This window comes from Alligator sinensis, unplaced genomic scaffold (genome assembly GCF_000455745.1).
Source record: "Alligator sinensis unplaced genomic scaffold, ASM45574v1 scaffold60_1, whole genome shotgun sequence".
Classification (NCBI taxonomy): domain Eukaryota; kingdom Metazoa; phylum Chordata; order Crocodylia; family Alligatoridae; genus Alligator; species Alligator sinensis.
The window spans coordinates 4,791,303-4,808,296 of record NW_005841858.1 but is presented as its reverse complement, the minus strand read 5'-3'; the positions used below and the strand labels follow the sequence as shown (position 1 = coordinate 4,808,296).

The 16,994-nt window shown below is 43.1% G+C and overlaps 1 protein-coding gene across 2 annotated transcripts in view; it reads right to left on the bottom strand.

Annotated features, from left to right (window-relative positions):
• SCHIP1 (schwannomin interacting protein 1) overlaps positions 1-16,994 on the bottom strand; it is a 56,553-nt gene that overhangs the window by 24,487 nt on the left and 15,072 nt on the right. Inside the window, exons 1-2 of one of the 2 annotated variants that reach the window (XM_006016474.3) lie at positions 14,581-15,288; positions 2,161-2,279 (exon numbers count right to left, since the gene is read on the bottom strand). In XM_006016474.3, the coding sequence (XP_006016536.1) occupies positions 2,161-2,279; positions 14,581-14,658 (197 nt within the window). In that variant the 5' untranslated portion in view covers positions 14,659-15,288. Of the gene's footprint in view, positions 1-2,160; positions 2,280-14,580; positions 15,289-16,994 lie in introns of those variants that run through there. The other variant, XM_025215123.1, reaches the window with a different exon arrangement.

Sequence of the window (16,994 nt, the reverse complement as noted above, 5' to 3'; positions counted from 1 at the left end):
CTAATTGTACCCTGCCCAGCCCACACACCTCGCTTCCACCCGTGTGCACAGAAGGGCCTAGCCCAGCCGCACGCAGCTTCCTGGTGAGGTCACTGCTGCAGCCACCAGGGAACCTGCTTGGCTTCACCTGCATCCAGCAGCTCCTCCTTTTCTCCCTGCTGGAGGGCTCGCTCCAGGCAGCAGGTAGGGAAGCAACAGGGGCAGGGGAAGGGGGAGCTGCAGCTGGGCGGGAGTGTGGGGCTGGGGGGAGTGCAGAGCCTGTGCCCAGGGGGGCAGCAGGAGTGCAGAGCTTGGGTGGGCAGGGTGTGGGTGTGAGGAAGGGTGGGGGCAGTGTGGGGAGCCCTCCCACACCCCCCTCAATGGCACATAGCCCCTGCTGCCAGTAGCAGCAGCAGCAGGCAGCACTTGTGGCGTGGGCAGGTGCTGCCACCTGGCAGCATGTGGTTCTGGCCAGCGCTGTATGTGACGGCAAGGAGGACCCTATACCAGGACTCTGCCAGGCTCCCCTCCATTTCTGGTGGAGTCCTGAGACCTGCATGGCGGGGGGCGGGGAAGGCAGCCGGCTCTATTGAGTGGGGCTTCCGCTGAGGGTGCACGAGTGCCATGGGGAGCCCTATGCAATAGAGGCAAGCCAGCCTGGCTGTGCTCTTTGCTGCCACGTGCAGATCGCAGAAATGGATGGTGCCATGTGCTGCAGGGCGGCAGCGCCTGCACAGGCCATGAGTGCACCTGAGCAGGGACTGTGCAACATGGGAGGGGGGGGAGGGTCTTCACTCCCCACAAACCCTATATACCCACACACTGCCCCCACAACCACCCCTGACATGTATATCCTCCCGACATACCCTATGCCCCCCACACAGTCACACCCCCTCATAAGTCCCACACCCCACCATACACCCCCGCAACCATACCCCGCATAAAACATAAAAAAGTAAGACTTAATTTTTGAGTAATTATGCAATCATCTCTATATACACTATGCAAACACAAATCATGACAAAAATATTTTTTGTAATAAAATTAAAATATGTTATAGTAGATGTGTGACTTTTAGTATATGATTTGTTTTTTTCTGGTTCCAAGATAGTAACCCTCCCCTCCCAAAAGCAGAACTACTGGGGGCAAGAGGAGAGACTTCTGGGGACACAAGACAGGGGTTGGGGGGGAAGGGCAGGACTTCCTGTCCCAAGATGGTGACCAGAGGGCAGGGCTCCTGTCAAGGGGTAGGGCTATCCTTGCAGCCCTCAACAGCTCACCAAATCTCATTAAGTGGCCCTTCAACTAAAATAATTGCCTACCTCTGCCCTAGCTCCTTCCATGCCAAAGACTGATTAACTTGGGGGTGGGCAAAATACGGTCCGTGGGCCAGATCTGGCCTGCCAGGCAATTCCACCCAGCCTGCATGCACCCACCAGTTAATTGTACCTCACTCAGCCCACACATATTGCTCCCACACTGGTGTGTGGAGGGGCCTGGCCCAGCCAGCATGCAGTTTCCTGGCAGGGCTGCCCCTGCCACTGCTGCAGCTGCCAGGGGAACTGCTCAGCTTCCCAAGCCTCCAGCAGCTCCTCCTTGTCTCCCTGCTGCAGCGCTCACTCTGGGGAGCAGGTGGGGAAGCGGTGGGGTGGGGGAAGAGTTGCAGCTGGGCGGGGGCAAGGTGCATGGAGCTTGGGTGGGCAGGGTGTGGGTTTGAAGGAGGGTTGAGGACTGCGGACCCCCGCCCACCCCCACCCCACGGTCCACAGTGAGGGATGTAAAAATGATTCATGTAGGATAACTAGGCGGACTGGGTTAATTACAACAACAACGCTTTCAGTAACTGCAATTTCAAGGCTTTTTGTAAATTATATACAATTTACGTGACAAACATCAAGTTTGTGTGGAGCACAGGGAACTGTGAGTTTAAAATGAGGGACAATTAAAAGATATGCCTGCCAATAAAAATCAAGGGAGGATACAGAGAAATAATGGAGTCTAAGGCAGCAAGGATCTTACTTAAATAATTCTCTGACAGGATTTCATGCTAGAGATATCACACATGGCATCCTTCAAGTTGATTTCCCCTCCCCCCCCATATTTCTCTTTACACTCAGTTTGATGCTAATGTATTTCACAAGTCAGAAAAATCAGAGAAGTTTCTTATGCCATTTCACTTACCGAGAAGAAAGGCTTGGCTTGCCACTTTTGCTACAGCTGGTATAAATTCCTGGACCATCATCAAAGAAACTTCCAAGTGCCAGTTTCTGCCTGATAGATTCTCTCTCATTTTTCTGAGCCTAAAATGCAGGAGAACAAGAACGTATTATTGCATCAGTCACAATGAAGCTAATTTCTTTACCTGACTCAAACACAAAATTAGCTTTGCTCATATTGTGTATAAATGTTAAACCCATCACCACGCTCTTCTGGTATACTCAAAGCATAGATGCTGAAGTCTCAAAAAGAGAACACTCTGGTTTCAGTTGCTCCTGCTGTACCATCTACTATTTATCTCAGACTTCTGGGCCCATTCAGCCTGAAAACTGCCTTCATACTGGTTGCCAACACAATATCCAGGGTGAAGACTAGATCATTTTTAATTTGACTCAACTTAAATATGGTTTTGTTTTTGCAAAGAAAGCCAAAGCAGAAAAAGGCCTAATCCATCTTCCTGTTCTCACCAAAGAGTCCCTCATATCAGTCAGCCTAGAATTAAACAAAACTCCTCCTTACTGCAGTGGGAGAGACTTGTCTAGATTAGAGATGTCCACCTTCTAAGTGGCTGCAGGCTGCATGCCCACAGGGTGCTCCAGTGGGCCACGTCACACGAGCCATGGGTACCCAGGCTTCGTGGTTCCGGGGTGCCCTGCTTTGCTGAACCACATAGCTGTGGGCACCCCTCTTCCACCCAGGGCACCCTTCACTACTGCACCGCGTACCCCCCTCCTCCACTGCACAGGCGTGATTACACTACCCGCTGCACCAGACTCTCCCTCAGCTTCCCCTGGGGAGCTGGGGCAGAGGCAGGGGCAGGGGCAGGAAGCAGCAGCTGGGGGAGAGAGAGGGGGGCGTGCAGAAAATGTGGCTACTCTTGCAGTCAGAACTATTCAGAAAGGTAGCAGCTACGTTACCCCCTGGGCTCTCACGACTTACCACCTCACAGGCAGCCTGTGGGCTGCAGTTGGACAGCCCATGCTAGATAAATATTTATAGCAAAACAATTTACCAAGCAACAACATTCCTGTTTGAAAGTTTCTTTCTTCTTTTGTAAAATTAAGACATTGACAAAAATAGGATCATCTCTTACGGAGGCTGCTTGCATCATACTACCAAACCTTACTAGAATTTGGACTTTATTTGTAACTTGATCAATTTTTAAGTACCACAACTCTGACTTTAAGGAGAGACTTAGGAGTCTCATGTTTTGCAAGACAGATCCTCAGGTGGTGCCACTATCCACTGACTCCACTTAACATATATAAATATAGCCAATAATAATGATGATGTTGATAATGATAGACTCTCTTACTATAAATAAGTCTAAAACAATGGCTAAAAAAGGATACAAATAACTCCCGTACATGTAACCAGACAAGTCTAAGTTTCAGAGTCAATTTTTCTGCTTATATTTTCTTATGCAATTTTTTTTTTACTGCTATGAACAATGCATTGATGAGATAAAGAATGGCTATAAGTGTGTGTGTGCGTGCGCATGCACACACCATCTTCTATATAAGTTGCATTAAAAAATTATGGCTACAAATTGATTTTTAAAAACAATCACCAATCAATGACTTTGGACCTGATTTTATATTGCAATAGCATGAATGAAAACTATATATCTATATTCAATATTAATATAATAGTGCATTAGAGGACTATAATGGTTGTGCGTCAGTAGTGAAAGCAAATAAATCATGACCTCAGCCTTGGATTTTTAATGTTACATTATTATATTATTCGTTATACTATCAGATCCTTACTAGATTTGGGTCTTAATTTGGAACTGGATCCATCTTATTGATCTTCACAATAAGACTAAATATATTACAGGAAGACCTGGTAGCACTAACTACAGCTAAGACTGCATAACATTTTCAAATATAATTCACTTTATTTTTAAAACTTAATATTATCTTATTATATTTTACCACATGTAAGTGAAAGGTCAATAATTCCAGACTGTACAAATAAGTACAGGTTGTGGTGGCTCTAATAAACAACACAAAACATGTTCAGCTAGGCAACTAAATAGTTTGTTTCATAGAACACAAATATGATAGAATGTGAAAAACAGCCACCTTCAATTCTTTGGTTGTTTATCTTACTGTTTGTAGCTGACGCCACATTGTCTGCTTAGAAGTAATTGCATTAATCCCTTAGCTTCAGTGAAACCTAGTGTCTCGTGATTTCTGGTAGCATCATTAGTAGCACTCATTAGCAAATATAACTGTATTCTGGTCTGCATAGTGCAATTAGATCAGTAAGTTCTACAGCAACATACTGACTTTGATTTATCTATTATATAGCATTTCTGTCTAAAACATGCAGAAGTAACAATGTAGCACTCCCCCCCACCAAAAAAGAAAAAATCAATAACTGTTAAAAGCACATTTACTCAACTTAATAAACTGGTATATTGGTTTTCAGTACACCAGCAGTGTGGGTAACATAAAACTAACTCCAAATGACTCCTTTAGATTTTTTTGTGCAATCTATTACATACTGATGATGCTTTCAAGCCTTAATCTGTAACAACTAGGTTTTCTAAACTCCTAACAATGTCAGTTTGAAGAGCAAATCAAGATGTGACAAAGGTATTTACTATAAAGTAATGTAATATTCTGTATGCTATTAAAAACCTTCATACAACAAACAGAGGCAAGTTCAGGCAGCAATAAAAATAAAAAGGATAACGAGACTGCATCACTACTTATCTGTCTTTGGTGCACCCTCCAATAAGAACTTTAGACCAGCTAGGTCATGCTTCAATTCCAGCAGCCAGAACATCCCAGATACCACTGAATACTAATACCTGGGCTAGGTCTGGACTGCAAAACTCTTTGGTGGGCCAGTCGGTGAGGGTTGGGGGGGTGGGAACAGCCACTGCAACAGTGGTAGTGGGGCAAGCAGTTTGTGGCCAGGTGGCTGCTTGCTGTGATGGAGGTGGTGGGCTGAGCAGCTGCAAGGCAAGCAGGGCTGTGGCACAGCCCTTGCTCGCCCCTCTGCTGCTGAGTCCCATGTCCACTGGGGCCCTCAATTTTCTGCTCACTGCTAGCCACAGCACAATATTCCACGGCCCACTGGGTCAGGTGGAGCAGCCAGATCTGGCCCACAGGCCACATGTTTGACATTTCTGCTCCACAGTAGTTGTAAAACTTCATTAGCTCAGGTCTGTGGAACACTTCGAAGATGAAAAGCACTAGACAGATAAGTGTCACATGAAAGGTAGCTATAATTAGTAGTCAACTACTCGGATGAAAGAAGCCAATAAAAACTCTACCGCAACATATGCTGATAGTGTGTTTAGCATGGGGTGTACACAACACAAAATTCAGTAAGTTAATGTAGAAACAGACATAGCGAGGGGGGCAAAGATGCCAATAGATTACCTAGCGGGTAAGCACTCTAATAAATATGGAAGGCTTCAGTAAGTAATTTTGCAGCAAGGGAGGTTGAGGGAAACTTTCCTATTACAAAGAAACTACGCACGCATGTTCTTCCTTCAGAATATAGGACCTTAGCACAGTAGTTAATAATACAACCCCCCCAGAAAACCCCCTGGGTCCATCACCTTTGTAAATCTGGGATACATTTCTCCAAGGCATTACGTCCCAACAGTGGAACAACACTCATACCCAGCTTCTGTAAGGAGCAACATTTTCCTTTTTATAACCTGCCATTAAGCCTCTTCTGGAAGACAAAAGTGATGTTCATGAACTGATTGGTGTGCGGGCCGGGCGCGAGCCGGGCCCTTTTTTGTGCTCTGCGCGGGCTGTGGCCAGCAGCCCGGGCACGCGGGGTCGGAGAGGAGGGGCGCGACAAGCTAGAATTAGGCACAGACTCGTAGCGGTAGTTTTAAAGATTGTTTACTTACACCAGAGATGGTCGTGGTGTAGGCTGGAAAACTTGCTTGAGTTGCGGTTACAGACACAAACAACACAGACGGTCTCGTGGAGGTTGCTAGGCTCCACGGTACAGAGCTCTGGATGCTCTGGGTGAGCGCGCCACCAAAATTGGACTCGTAGATACGTCTTATAATTTTTTCCGCTCGAAGACGGGAAGAGGTGGGCGATGGATCAGGTCGCCAAGCTCCTCTGAATCTCACACAGGGTTTCTATTACCCTGCCGTGTACCCAGAGTCCCCACGAGATGGATGTGGAGTCCTCTTCGGCTTGGGCGGAAACCGCTCAAGCCTCTTATACGGCTAACAGGCCAATCGTCAGCCGCCACGTGGGAATAATTTAGAACTAGCCAATAACGGGGAACAAATTTGCATACGGGTGGCGGGAACTCCTTTGCATCGTGCATTTCTCTTGCAACTTGAGCAATGCACCCTGCAAAAGAAGCTGCAAATAGGCGGGAAACTCGTCCCTGCACCGGAGCTTTCCTCCGCAGCAGAAAACTCCACCGTGCAATGAAGCTGTAATTTGGCGGGGATAATTCTGGTGCCGAAGCACACACAAAATCATACCTTTGGGTTATGACAATTGGAAATGGCATGAAAAACAGAAGATACTGCTGAATGCTAAATTTATTATTATTATATACTTACAGTATGGTAGCACCCAAAGAACCTAATGTGGATTTAGGCCCTATTGTCTCGGGCATTGCACAAGTGGAGAAAACAGAATTATTGCCCCAAACTGTTACCTAAAAGACACTGGGATTTTTTTCTTTAAAGTAGGTCTATTTTTAATTCCTCTCAATATTATAAATAACCTAGCCAATTCATTTTAATACATTACTTCAAATATCTGTACTCAACTATCTTATCCCTTCTCTCCAACTCACAATCATTTCCTTATATTCTAATTAATCTATTATTTTTGTGGCCCATCATGGGATTCTTAGGTATTCTTGCAGAATTGAGTTGGCAAAGATGTATGCCTTTATTGGTGACATCTTTATACACCAGCAAGGAATGCCTTTTTGAAGTTCTACTGTTTTGAGTTCATGTCCCATTTGTCAATGTACTTTTCTATCCACCCATCATTTCTTCTAGATTACTGGTACTTCCCTATTTTATATTTTATGTTGTAATTTTCCATGCATTTTTTCACTTATATATACTTTGTCCCAATTAGAATTTACCAAGTCTCAAAAGGTTCCAGACCATTCTGGATATTTGCTCTGTCCCTCATTGTGATTGCAATTTCTCCCAGTTTGATAACTGCACATTTGATCAATGTGTAATTTGTTTTCTCCATAAGGTCATTACTGGAGATATTAAGTAATACAATTCCCAATACTGAGGCCACAATATCTCATTTTGTTTGTCACTCTCAGGATAATGACTATCAAGAAATCAATTGTACTATTAGTTATTATAAAATAGGGAACCATTACTAAAAAACATAATACATATAAGATTTAATGATAAATGTAGATACTGTAAAGGGTACATCAAATATTCTGAGACATATATTAAAGAAATATGAATTCAGATGGAATCCCATTCAGCAATTACAGTCTTTTGCTCTCATTTACAGTATTTTGCATATAAAATCTCAACGAAACACCTCATATAGAAAGTTTAACAACAAAAATAAAGTACTGCATTATTTACATAATTACATTGACATTTACATAATTACATTTACATTTACATTTACTTTTGGTTAAAACTGAAGTGAGAAATATAGCTTCACTAGAGAATCAATTTTTTAGCTAAAACCAATTGCCTAACAGGTTAAAGACAATGCTCCTGCTACAATTAAAATAAAACATAAAGAAAAAAAAATACTTATTAATGTTTCCTAGGGCTAGAGACATTACACATAAACTGGTTTAAGTGATCAGAAACTTGTTTAAACCTGTAACAGAACAGATGTTCAGTGCATATAAACCAGTTTGAAAATGGCTGAAACCAGTTTGAGATAAACCTGGTTGAATGTAGTTTCAGACTTAACTGATTTGGCTCAAACTGGTTTATGCAGAGTCTGTCCCAAACCCTTTGCTGGTTTAAGATAAACCAGACACCCCCAGCATCCTGGCATGCACTCTGTGCTGGGCAGATCTCCCTGCTTCACATCAGGCCTGGCCCTCCCCTCTGCTCCCTGAGCAGAGCTCCTTTGGCACAGACTTGAAGACACAGCAGGGTCTGCTGGCTTCCCTGTGCCCCTCTCTCCTCTCACTACTTGCTGCTAAGCAGGGATCCCTTCCTCCCCTCTCCCACAGCACAGACCATAGCCAGCATGTGGTATGCTAGCTAGTGGTTTATAAGGCTCTGGCAGAGACTGCTGATACAGCAGGGTCTTGCTGGGTTTCCCCTGCCCTACCCTCTCCTCCCCTTGCTGCTCAAGCAGGAAATTGTCCCCTCCCTCCCTCCTTCCCACCTCCCACAGCATGGACCCCAGCCCATGGACCCTAGGCATGTGGTATGCTAGCTAATGCCAAGATGTGTCTGTGTGTGTCCCTCTCCAATTTCATTGGGACAGGCAGGCAGACAGAACAGGGCTTTTAGAGCTAAACCAACAAGTCACCCTAGTAAGCTGTTTTAAGAAGAGTTTGTTGAAGTAATGGGAGAGAAGCTATTGTTTTACTAATCAGGTGATAAAAACTCTTATCATCTCCAGGCTACCTTGCTCCCCTGTCAGTTTGCTGCAGACAGTTTTACAAGCAGGGAGGGAGATTGAAAAGCTCCATATTATCAACAGATGCATGCACTGCACACCCCCCCCCCTTGCCTCATGCACTGCACCCCCCACCCCTTGCCTTGCTGGCAAGGGTCTGCGGGTTGACAACTCTCCCACCCCTTGAAAAGCCAGCAGGAAAAAGCCTGGGACAGTGCAGGCAGACCTCCCTAATGAGAAAGTCCTGCCGGGCCTGGCCACGCCCCCCTCAGCTCAACTCTGCGCAAGGGAAGGGAGGGCTGCTCTAGTACCCCCCACCCCTTCCCCCGGCTTCTAGCTTGAGCCACTGCAGGCATGTGCCTGAATTTCCTCAGTCCAGAGGGATTGTCCATGTGATTGGAAACCGGTTCAGCCTAGCCAGGTTAGACTAACCTGCAAAGGTTGAATCAGTTCAGGCTCAGGCTTTTTGAATGTCTGTCCCTAGCCTAGGAGAACATAAAATGCCCCATTTCAACACTCTCACAAGTAATCTCTATTTCTCCCATACCACCTAGACTTTTCCTGAACCAAACAGATCTGAATTCCTAACTTTCAAATAATAAATGAATAGTTGTACAATGCTGAGCACTACATCCTGCCAACAAAAAAAACCCCTAAATAAAGGAAAAGAAAATTTGCATAATCTTTTCCTCCTGCATTTGTTGTAGGATCTATTTTTAAACCTCAGAGCTAGAGATTAGAAGTTTGTATTTTAATAATGAGATCCCAAATAAGCGTTTATAGGAACATCCAGAAAAAGATATGTTGCATTCATCAGGAAATTTAGATCTAGTAACAGAATCTTCTACAATTCAGGGCCAATGCATAGGTCAATTTCTCAAACCCCTGAGTGTGCATGACCCCTGCCAAATTCTCAAGTTCCTAAAGCCTTCCTGAAAATTAAGTTTGAGGGCACATTTGACTGAACCAATGAGGTATCTGTGATTTATCAAGGACAGGCAAAGGCATGTGACAGCAGGAAGAGGAAGTGAAAGCTATGAATGCTGTGAATCCTGCTAACAGTGATATAATTTTTTTTTGTGTCTACAAATGTATAACTAGATAATCTGATGTACAAGTAAAAGGTGTACCTCTTATCAATTAAGGACAGAGGTAAAAATATGTTATATTACTGTTCTTTGAACCACCACATCAAAAAGTACTAATTTCAATTCAGTTTATGAAAGCTCAAAATTTTCTTTGGTAATTTACCAAGTAGACTGCTCTGACTGCATCATTATCATCAAATGTGATTGCATTCCATCATGCCACAAATGTACAAAATCATTACCACTTTATTTAAAGTGTTTTAGGTGCCTACAGATGTGCAGTGAGGCTGCTCTGATGTGTGGTAATTACCATGCTCCAGCAGACTCCAGTGTCATGTGTATCAGCGTTCCTGTGCTGAAAAATGGAGGCAGGGATGCTTTAAGAAAAGTTCATTCAATGAGCTTTAGTGCCCCCACTGCCATTTTTCAGTGCAGGGATGCTGATTCACATGATGCTCTGGGCGCTTTAATTAGAGCAGCTCTTGGAGAACTGCCCTAATTAAAGCCCTCCCGATCTTCCCCTTCCCCCCCCATGAAGCATGTCTATAAATGCCCTTTGTTTACCAACCAACAATGTGTTTAAAATAATCTCCACCCAATGCACCTTTTCCCATCTTTTATCTCCACAACAACTCATTTATCATCTGTTTTTACCAGTTATTATAAAGGAAAAACACCTCTAAATGCAAAGTGCTGCACCTAGGGAGGAAAAATGTCCAGCACACCTACTGCCTAGGAAATGACCTGCTTGGAGGCACGGAAGCGGAAAGGGATCTTGGAGTCCTGGTGGACTCCAAGACGAACATGAGTCGGCAGTGTGACGAAGTCATCAGGAAAGCTAATGGCACTTTATAGTGCAACAGCAAATGCATGATGAACAGAACCAAGGAGGTGATAATTCCCCTCTATCGGGCGCTGGTCAGACCGCAGTTGGAATACTGCGTGCAATTTTGGGCGCCGCACTTCAAGAGGGATGTGGATAACCTGGAGAGGGTCTAGAGAAGGGCCACTCGTATGGTTAAGGGCTTGCAGGCCAAGCCCTATGAGGAGAGACTGGGGCACCTGGACCTCTTCAGCCTCCGCAAGAGAAGGTTGAGAGGCAACCTTGTGGCTGCCTATAAGTTCATCCTGGGGGCACAGAAGGGAATTGGTGAGGCTTTACTCACCCAGGCACCCCTGGGGGTTACAAGAAATAATGGCCATAAGCTAGCAGAGAGCAGATTTAGACTGGACATTAGGAGGAACTTCCTCACAGTTAGAATAGCCAAGGTCTGGAATGGGCTCCCAAGGGAGGTGGTGCTCTCCCCTACCCTGGGGGTCTTCAAGAGGAGGTTAGATAGGCATCTAGCTGGGGTCATCTAAACCCAGCACTCTTTCTTGCCTATGAAGGGGGTCAGACTCGATGATCTATTGAGGTCCCTTCCGACCCTAACATCTATGAAACATCTATGAATCTATGAACCTCTAGGGCTGGGCTGGTGACAAAAGTATAATCATGATGGCTACAGAAAAAACTTTTTTAATACACAAAAGCACAACACTATCTGCAGATTTATAGCATTATGTAAATAAGTAATGCGTGTATCTTTCATTTTTTATTGTTTAGTTTTGGGGGCCACTGGGTCTTTCCAACACATTAAAAAGGCAAGTGTTGTACACCTGGAAGTCGGTGGATTGAGAGTTATGATATCAACCTCAGGGCTCCTACTCTGGCTAAACAGAGGTATAAAAGTTAGTCTGCCTATCCAAGAACCTTTTCATACCGATCACTGTGTTGGATCTGTAAGGCTGCTGACCAAATTAACATTACTATATAACACAGCATAAAGGATGTCACATGGGTCATTTACTTAGCATTTAAAAAGTTTAATTATGGTTATAATTAACCTACTGCCAAAACATCAAAACTGGTCTGAATAGCTGAGAGGAGCAACTTCTTTAGCCTTTAGCAGCTTGTTCTAGAGTCCTGTCAAGCTCACAAATATAATAATTTTCTTTGTTGAAGGGCAATGAGCAGTTTTCTGGCTGCTGGAATATCCAGGAGGATGACAAGACCAACCTGGAAAGAATAATGTAAGTTTCAGCAGAGCTACTGCATACTGCATCTAGTAGAAGTGTACGTCTTCGTGATGTTTAGGCATGAAGAGAACATTTAGCATGTAGGAAGATGAAAACCTGTATGGCAGTCTTTTCCAGCAGAATGTGTACATATACAGGTTTTTGTAGTGCACCCCAAGAGGGTCCAGGGAGCACACTGCACAATTCTAATTTTTTTTTCATGGTATAGCCAATCTTCAAAATATTCTATGTATCATTTTGATCCAACAGAAGGCAAGATCTGTCACTGGTTACATGAGGGCAAATTCTAAGAAACTCAACCAATGGTATTTATACTACCAAAACAGATAGTACAGTGCAACCTGTTTATTCTCCATCCATGGTTTGAAAAACATATCTAACTATACCAAGGACCTACTACACCAAGGACTAAACAAAGTCAAAAATACAAATGCTGTCACGCCGCCTGTAATTAAAGGATAAAGAAAGTTGTGTAGATATTGCCAACAGCTTACTGAATCTCTATTGCCTTTGGTACATCTTTCCTTTTCTGGATTCACTACACATTTGAATATCCTTTCATTGCTTTAGTTTCCTTATAATGGGCTTCGGATTACCACAACAACAACAAGACCAATCCCCTCAATTTAAAAACAAACAAACAAACAAACAAACAAACCAACCAACCAACCAACCAACCATTCAGTGCCATAATACTGCTATCAATTCTTATACCAATTACTTTCAAGTCTTTAATATCATGAAATTTAAACAATGAGAACAGGTAGGTTTATCAGACCAAAAAAAGGTCTACATACTCCTGAAAAAGGAGAATTTTAACAATCTGAAGACTGCACTGGAAGTAAAGGAGAATTCCTGAGTTCTGGTTTCAACAGGAACCTTTCTTCACTGAAAGTTTCCAAGAGCACGTTGGACACCATTTACTGGACAAGCTTTTCTGCCCTGCTCAGTTTTATTGTACTTCATTATGTTGTTTCTGAAACATCACTGGCTTACCTCCATAATTTATACAGTATGTTATGAAGAGCCTAAGTACCACAAAAGCTACTTGGATCATTAGTTGATAGCTATCCATTGTTGGTAATGCATTAGACCATTATCTTGTGACCAATTTTTATGTACCCTTTCTTCCACACGTAGCAAACAAAAACAGAGTGAACTGAAGTTTTAACAGTTTGTATATACTACACATTCTGCACATATGTATACATATACAGCATATTATTGCTAAAGTCATCTTCTCTTGGACAACAGCCTGAAAACATGACTTTTACCATGTAACAAGACCTTTCCTGCAGTAGGTATTAAATGTCTTTAACATGGTCTCTCAACCTCAGACTCTTTTCCTTCTTGGCACTTAGACAACATTAAAAACAAGATGTAGCAAGCAAATAAACTGTAATACAGCAAGTGTCATTATCATCCATACAAATGACAAAAGTTCATGTTCATATCACCCAAGGAACGATCATTAGCTAGCACTGGTGTATTTGGCTGACTCAGAGTTCAACCTACTCTATTAATAGCCTTTACACATTAAAGATGCCATTTACAGGAGTACTTATTATGAAAGAAAATGTATTAAAATAACATTTGGAACTAAGGGGTAACAACAAGGTATATTATTCTACAATTATTACTAGAATCTTTAATTTAGAGATACAGCCAACACTGCTAAAAGATTAATTTATACAAAATGGTAGCAAATATTAGCCATTCTGTGATAAACAGTCCAACATAGAGAATTGTTTCAAGGTAAAAGTATTTATTCCTGTGACAGTTTAAATTACTGCTAGGACTACAGCAATTCTTTATTTGATTTTTATAGATACAACAACATGATATATGTTGCAAAGTGCAGCCCTCTGCCTGAAGTTAGTGGAAGCTGAGGATGCTAAGCACTTCTCAGGATGTTAAGACTGGTATTGATGGAGATTTGCTGTACATATTGTGAGACAATATAGAACAGCACTTGCTTCCCGGAAAAAATGAGTAGCATAACATCCTGGCCCTCAAGGGACAAGCACATACTAGCAGTTAACATCAGGATTTCAACCATGCAACTAAAGCTATTTTTACCTAGGTCTGTTATTACCAGATGTAGACAATCACTATATTTAAAGTTCCAAAACTGTATAGGCCATTTTTTGAAAAGGATAAAGGCTGTTATAAAATTTTTGTAAATACTGTAACTCCAGAACACTTGAGTTTATATCTTTTGTTTCAAGATGCATTTATTACAAAGTACAAACTTAATAAAGTCAAACTTAATTTCTTAAGCTACATTGTACATTTGCCTCAGGAACTGGAGGGCCAAAAGGAATCACTTATTTCTGAAATAGTCCTTTTTCTGTGTAAAAAGTAAGTTGTACTTTTGAAAGCTAAATGTAGTAAACTAAAAAATATTGCAATAAACCAAAAACTGAATATTTTCATAAAAATTAGGTTTTAAATGTTAAATACAACAGACTGTTTCAATATTTTAACACATCAAGAACACACACATTAAAGACTGTTTATTTAGTTTTCAAGGGTGCTGTGTATGGTATTTGGCAGCCCTTCAAGATTTGAACTATTTCTCTTCTGCAAAAGTACAGCAATTGTTAGAAGACAAAAGCGTTCTTTTTGTCTCTTACCTTTTTGTAATTCCCCTCCATATCCAACGTGGATATTTTACTGCTGATGTCATCCATTCCATCACTGTCCAAATTCATCCTTTAACTCTCAAACCCCCGAGTTACAGATAAAATGCTCCCTATAATAAATCACTCTGAATTGTATCCATACTCCATGGTGCTTTCTTTGGATTTCTCATTCTTTAACTGCAGTATCACATGAAAACCTAAATTCAAGTCAGCGTCCTAGCTCTTCTTTTTTCATTCAAAGAAACTCTCCAGTGTTTATTCTCTTGTCTCCTTCACTTTGGAGTGAGGACAGTTGTCACACTGTGCAGTTAAAATTTGACGTCTTCCTGATACCCAGGCCTGTCAGGACTATACACTTCTCACCATCTGTTATCACCTTTCTCTGGATAATTCTGCTAGAATCCTCTCCAAAGCATGCTTCTTTTCCCTAATAAAGTCAAAGGCTTTCTCTGAGCCAGGGCCAGCTGATTACACTGAGTTCATTGCTTAGCAGTGTGTTGCAGCTACATGAGTGAGGCAGCAGTCTTCCTGCAGCCACTGGTAGTACAGGATAAAAATAGCTGGAAACTTGCCTAGCAGACTGTACCAGGGTAGAAGGAAAAAACTGGTGTCTTATGACAACATGAAAACAGTATAGTTTAGTTAAGGCCATGCAAGGCAAAGCAAGAGGCTCACTTCTGGGATCTTTTTACACAAACCCCTCAAATCAGAATGAAGCAGTCTTTTCAATATAGGTAGCTTTTGCCATTTCAGTATCCAGACTTCTAGTTTATTAGCAGATTTTTTTTAATACCTCTTGCACTCCAAACATGACAGACAGCTGCAAATTTAAGAAAAATGTTGTAGAACCTAGCTCCTCAGTGAGCCACCACATTCCCCACTCTGCCCCAGCTTCCACATCTGCAATCCTTTAGAATTTCATCAAGCCTTCTATTGAATCTAGACTTATGGGGATAGGAGTCATATAACGGTTCTGCATGTGTGAAGCCACAGATCCTTCCATTTCTCCCTCTTTCTCGAACCCAGCAACTTTCCATGTTTTACCTTTGTTCAGATCTAAGATATAGCACTGTCATGAGATGAGATAGGTTGTTCAAGAGTGTGAAAATTTTGCTGTCTAGGGAAAAGAGAAGATGAAAGCATGAACATAAGAATTTCTTTACATCCATTCTATGGGGAATGTGAAGATCTTGCTGAATGCAGCAGACTGGTGGCAAGGTGCTGCATATGTTCCCTTATGCAGGTAAGCTGAAAATTATAGTGCCCCTACAAGGAAGGGGTTACTGTTTCCAAACTCCTTAGGTAAATGAATACTGAGAAGACGGTAAAGAGGCTGCTATCAAGAAGAGGCTCAGGTTGAGACAGAGAAAAAGTGAAAGCATGAACAGAGTCCTCTTTTCCCCAGACGTTGCATGGGCAATAGGTGACAGGATTCTTGCATTTTTCTCAGCACTTCCACGCACATTTAAGATGCATCATCTCTCAGTTGTTCTCTATTTTCTCAGAGAGGAGAGAGAGGGATTGACAGTTGCAGCTGCTGGCACAGACAGCCGAGCCTAGAATGACAGGAGCGCACCAGGAATGAAGATTTCCTTAACCCCATCCCCTCTGTCCTCTGGTGGAATAGTAGACAGAAAATGCTAGAACAGGTCTGGAGTTAGGAATGCTGGCCACTCCTGGTGGGAAGCAGGCTATGTGCAATGACTACTTAGGACATTCTTCACTTGCCAGAATGATTTATCCCCCACCCTTTTTTAACAAGGAAATCTTTAAGTTAGAGACTATGGCTGTGTGAAGCTTTGATTCTTGATTCAATCTGGCGAAGATTCAGCCCAATTCAGTGGTCAAATTTCTGAATCAAATCAGGAGACCCTTTAATCTCTCTGAATCGAATCAGAACCTTAGACACAGCTTTAAATGTTTTTTCTACATACCTCAAGGTACCAGGCGGCTCGCTAACGCTGAGACGGTGGGATGGATGGAGCATCCCACAGGAGTGTGGTGGGGTTCCCAGCGTGCTTGGCAGCAGATCTGGAAGTGGACCAGAAGCACTTCTGGTCCACTTCCAAGTCCACCGGGGAGCCCCCCTGCACCCCTCTGGCTCGGCAACTGGTGCCTCCTTGGTCTCAGGGGCACCCAGGGTCCCCCTGCGGGCGATTGCCGAGCCAGGGGGTGCGGGGGGGCCCCCCTGCACGCTTGGCGGCGGGCCCAGATGTGGACCAGAAGTACTTCTGGTTCACATCTAGGTTCACTGCTGAGCACATGGGGGGCCCCAACCGTGCTCCTGTGGGATGCTCCATCCGCCCCAGCATCACAGTGTTTATGAGCCGTGCCTGGTAACTTGAGGTTCGTAGAAAAAACATTTACAGCCATGTCTATGGCTGAACCCCTGATTCCACGAAACA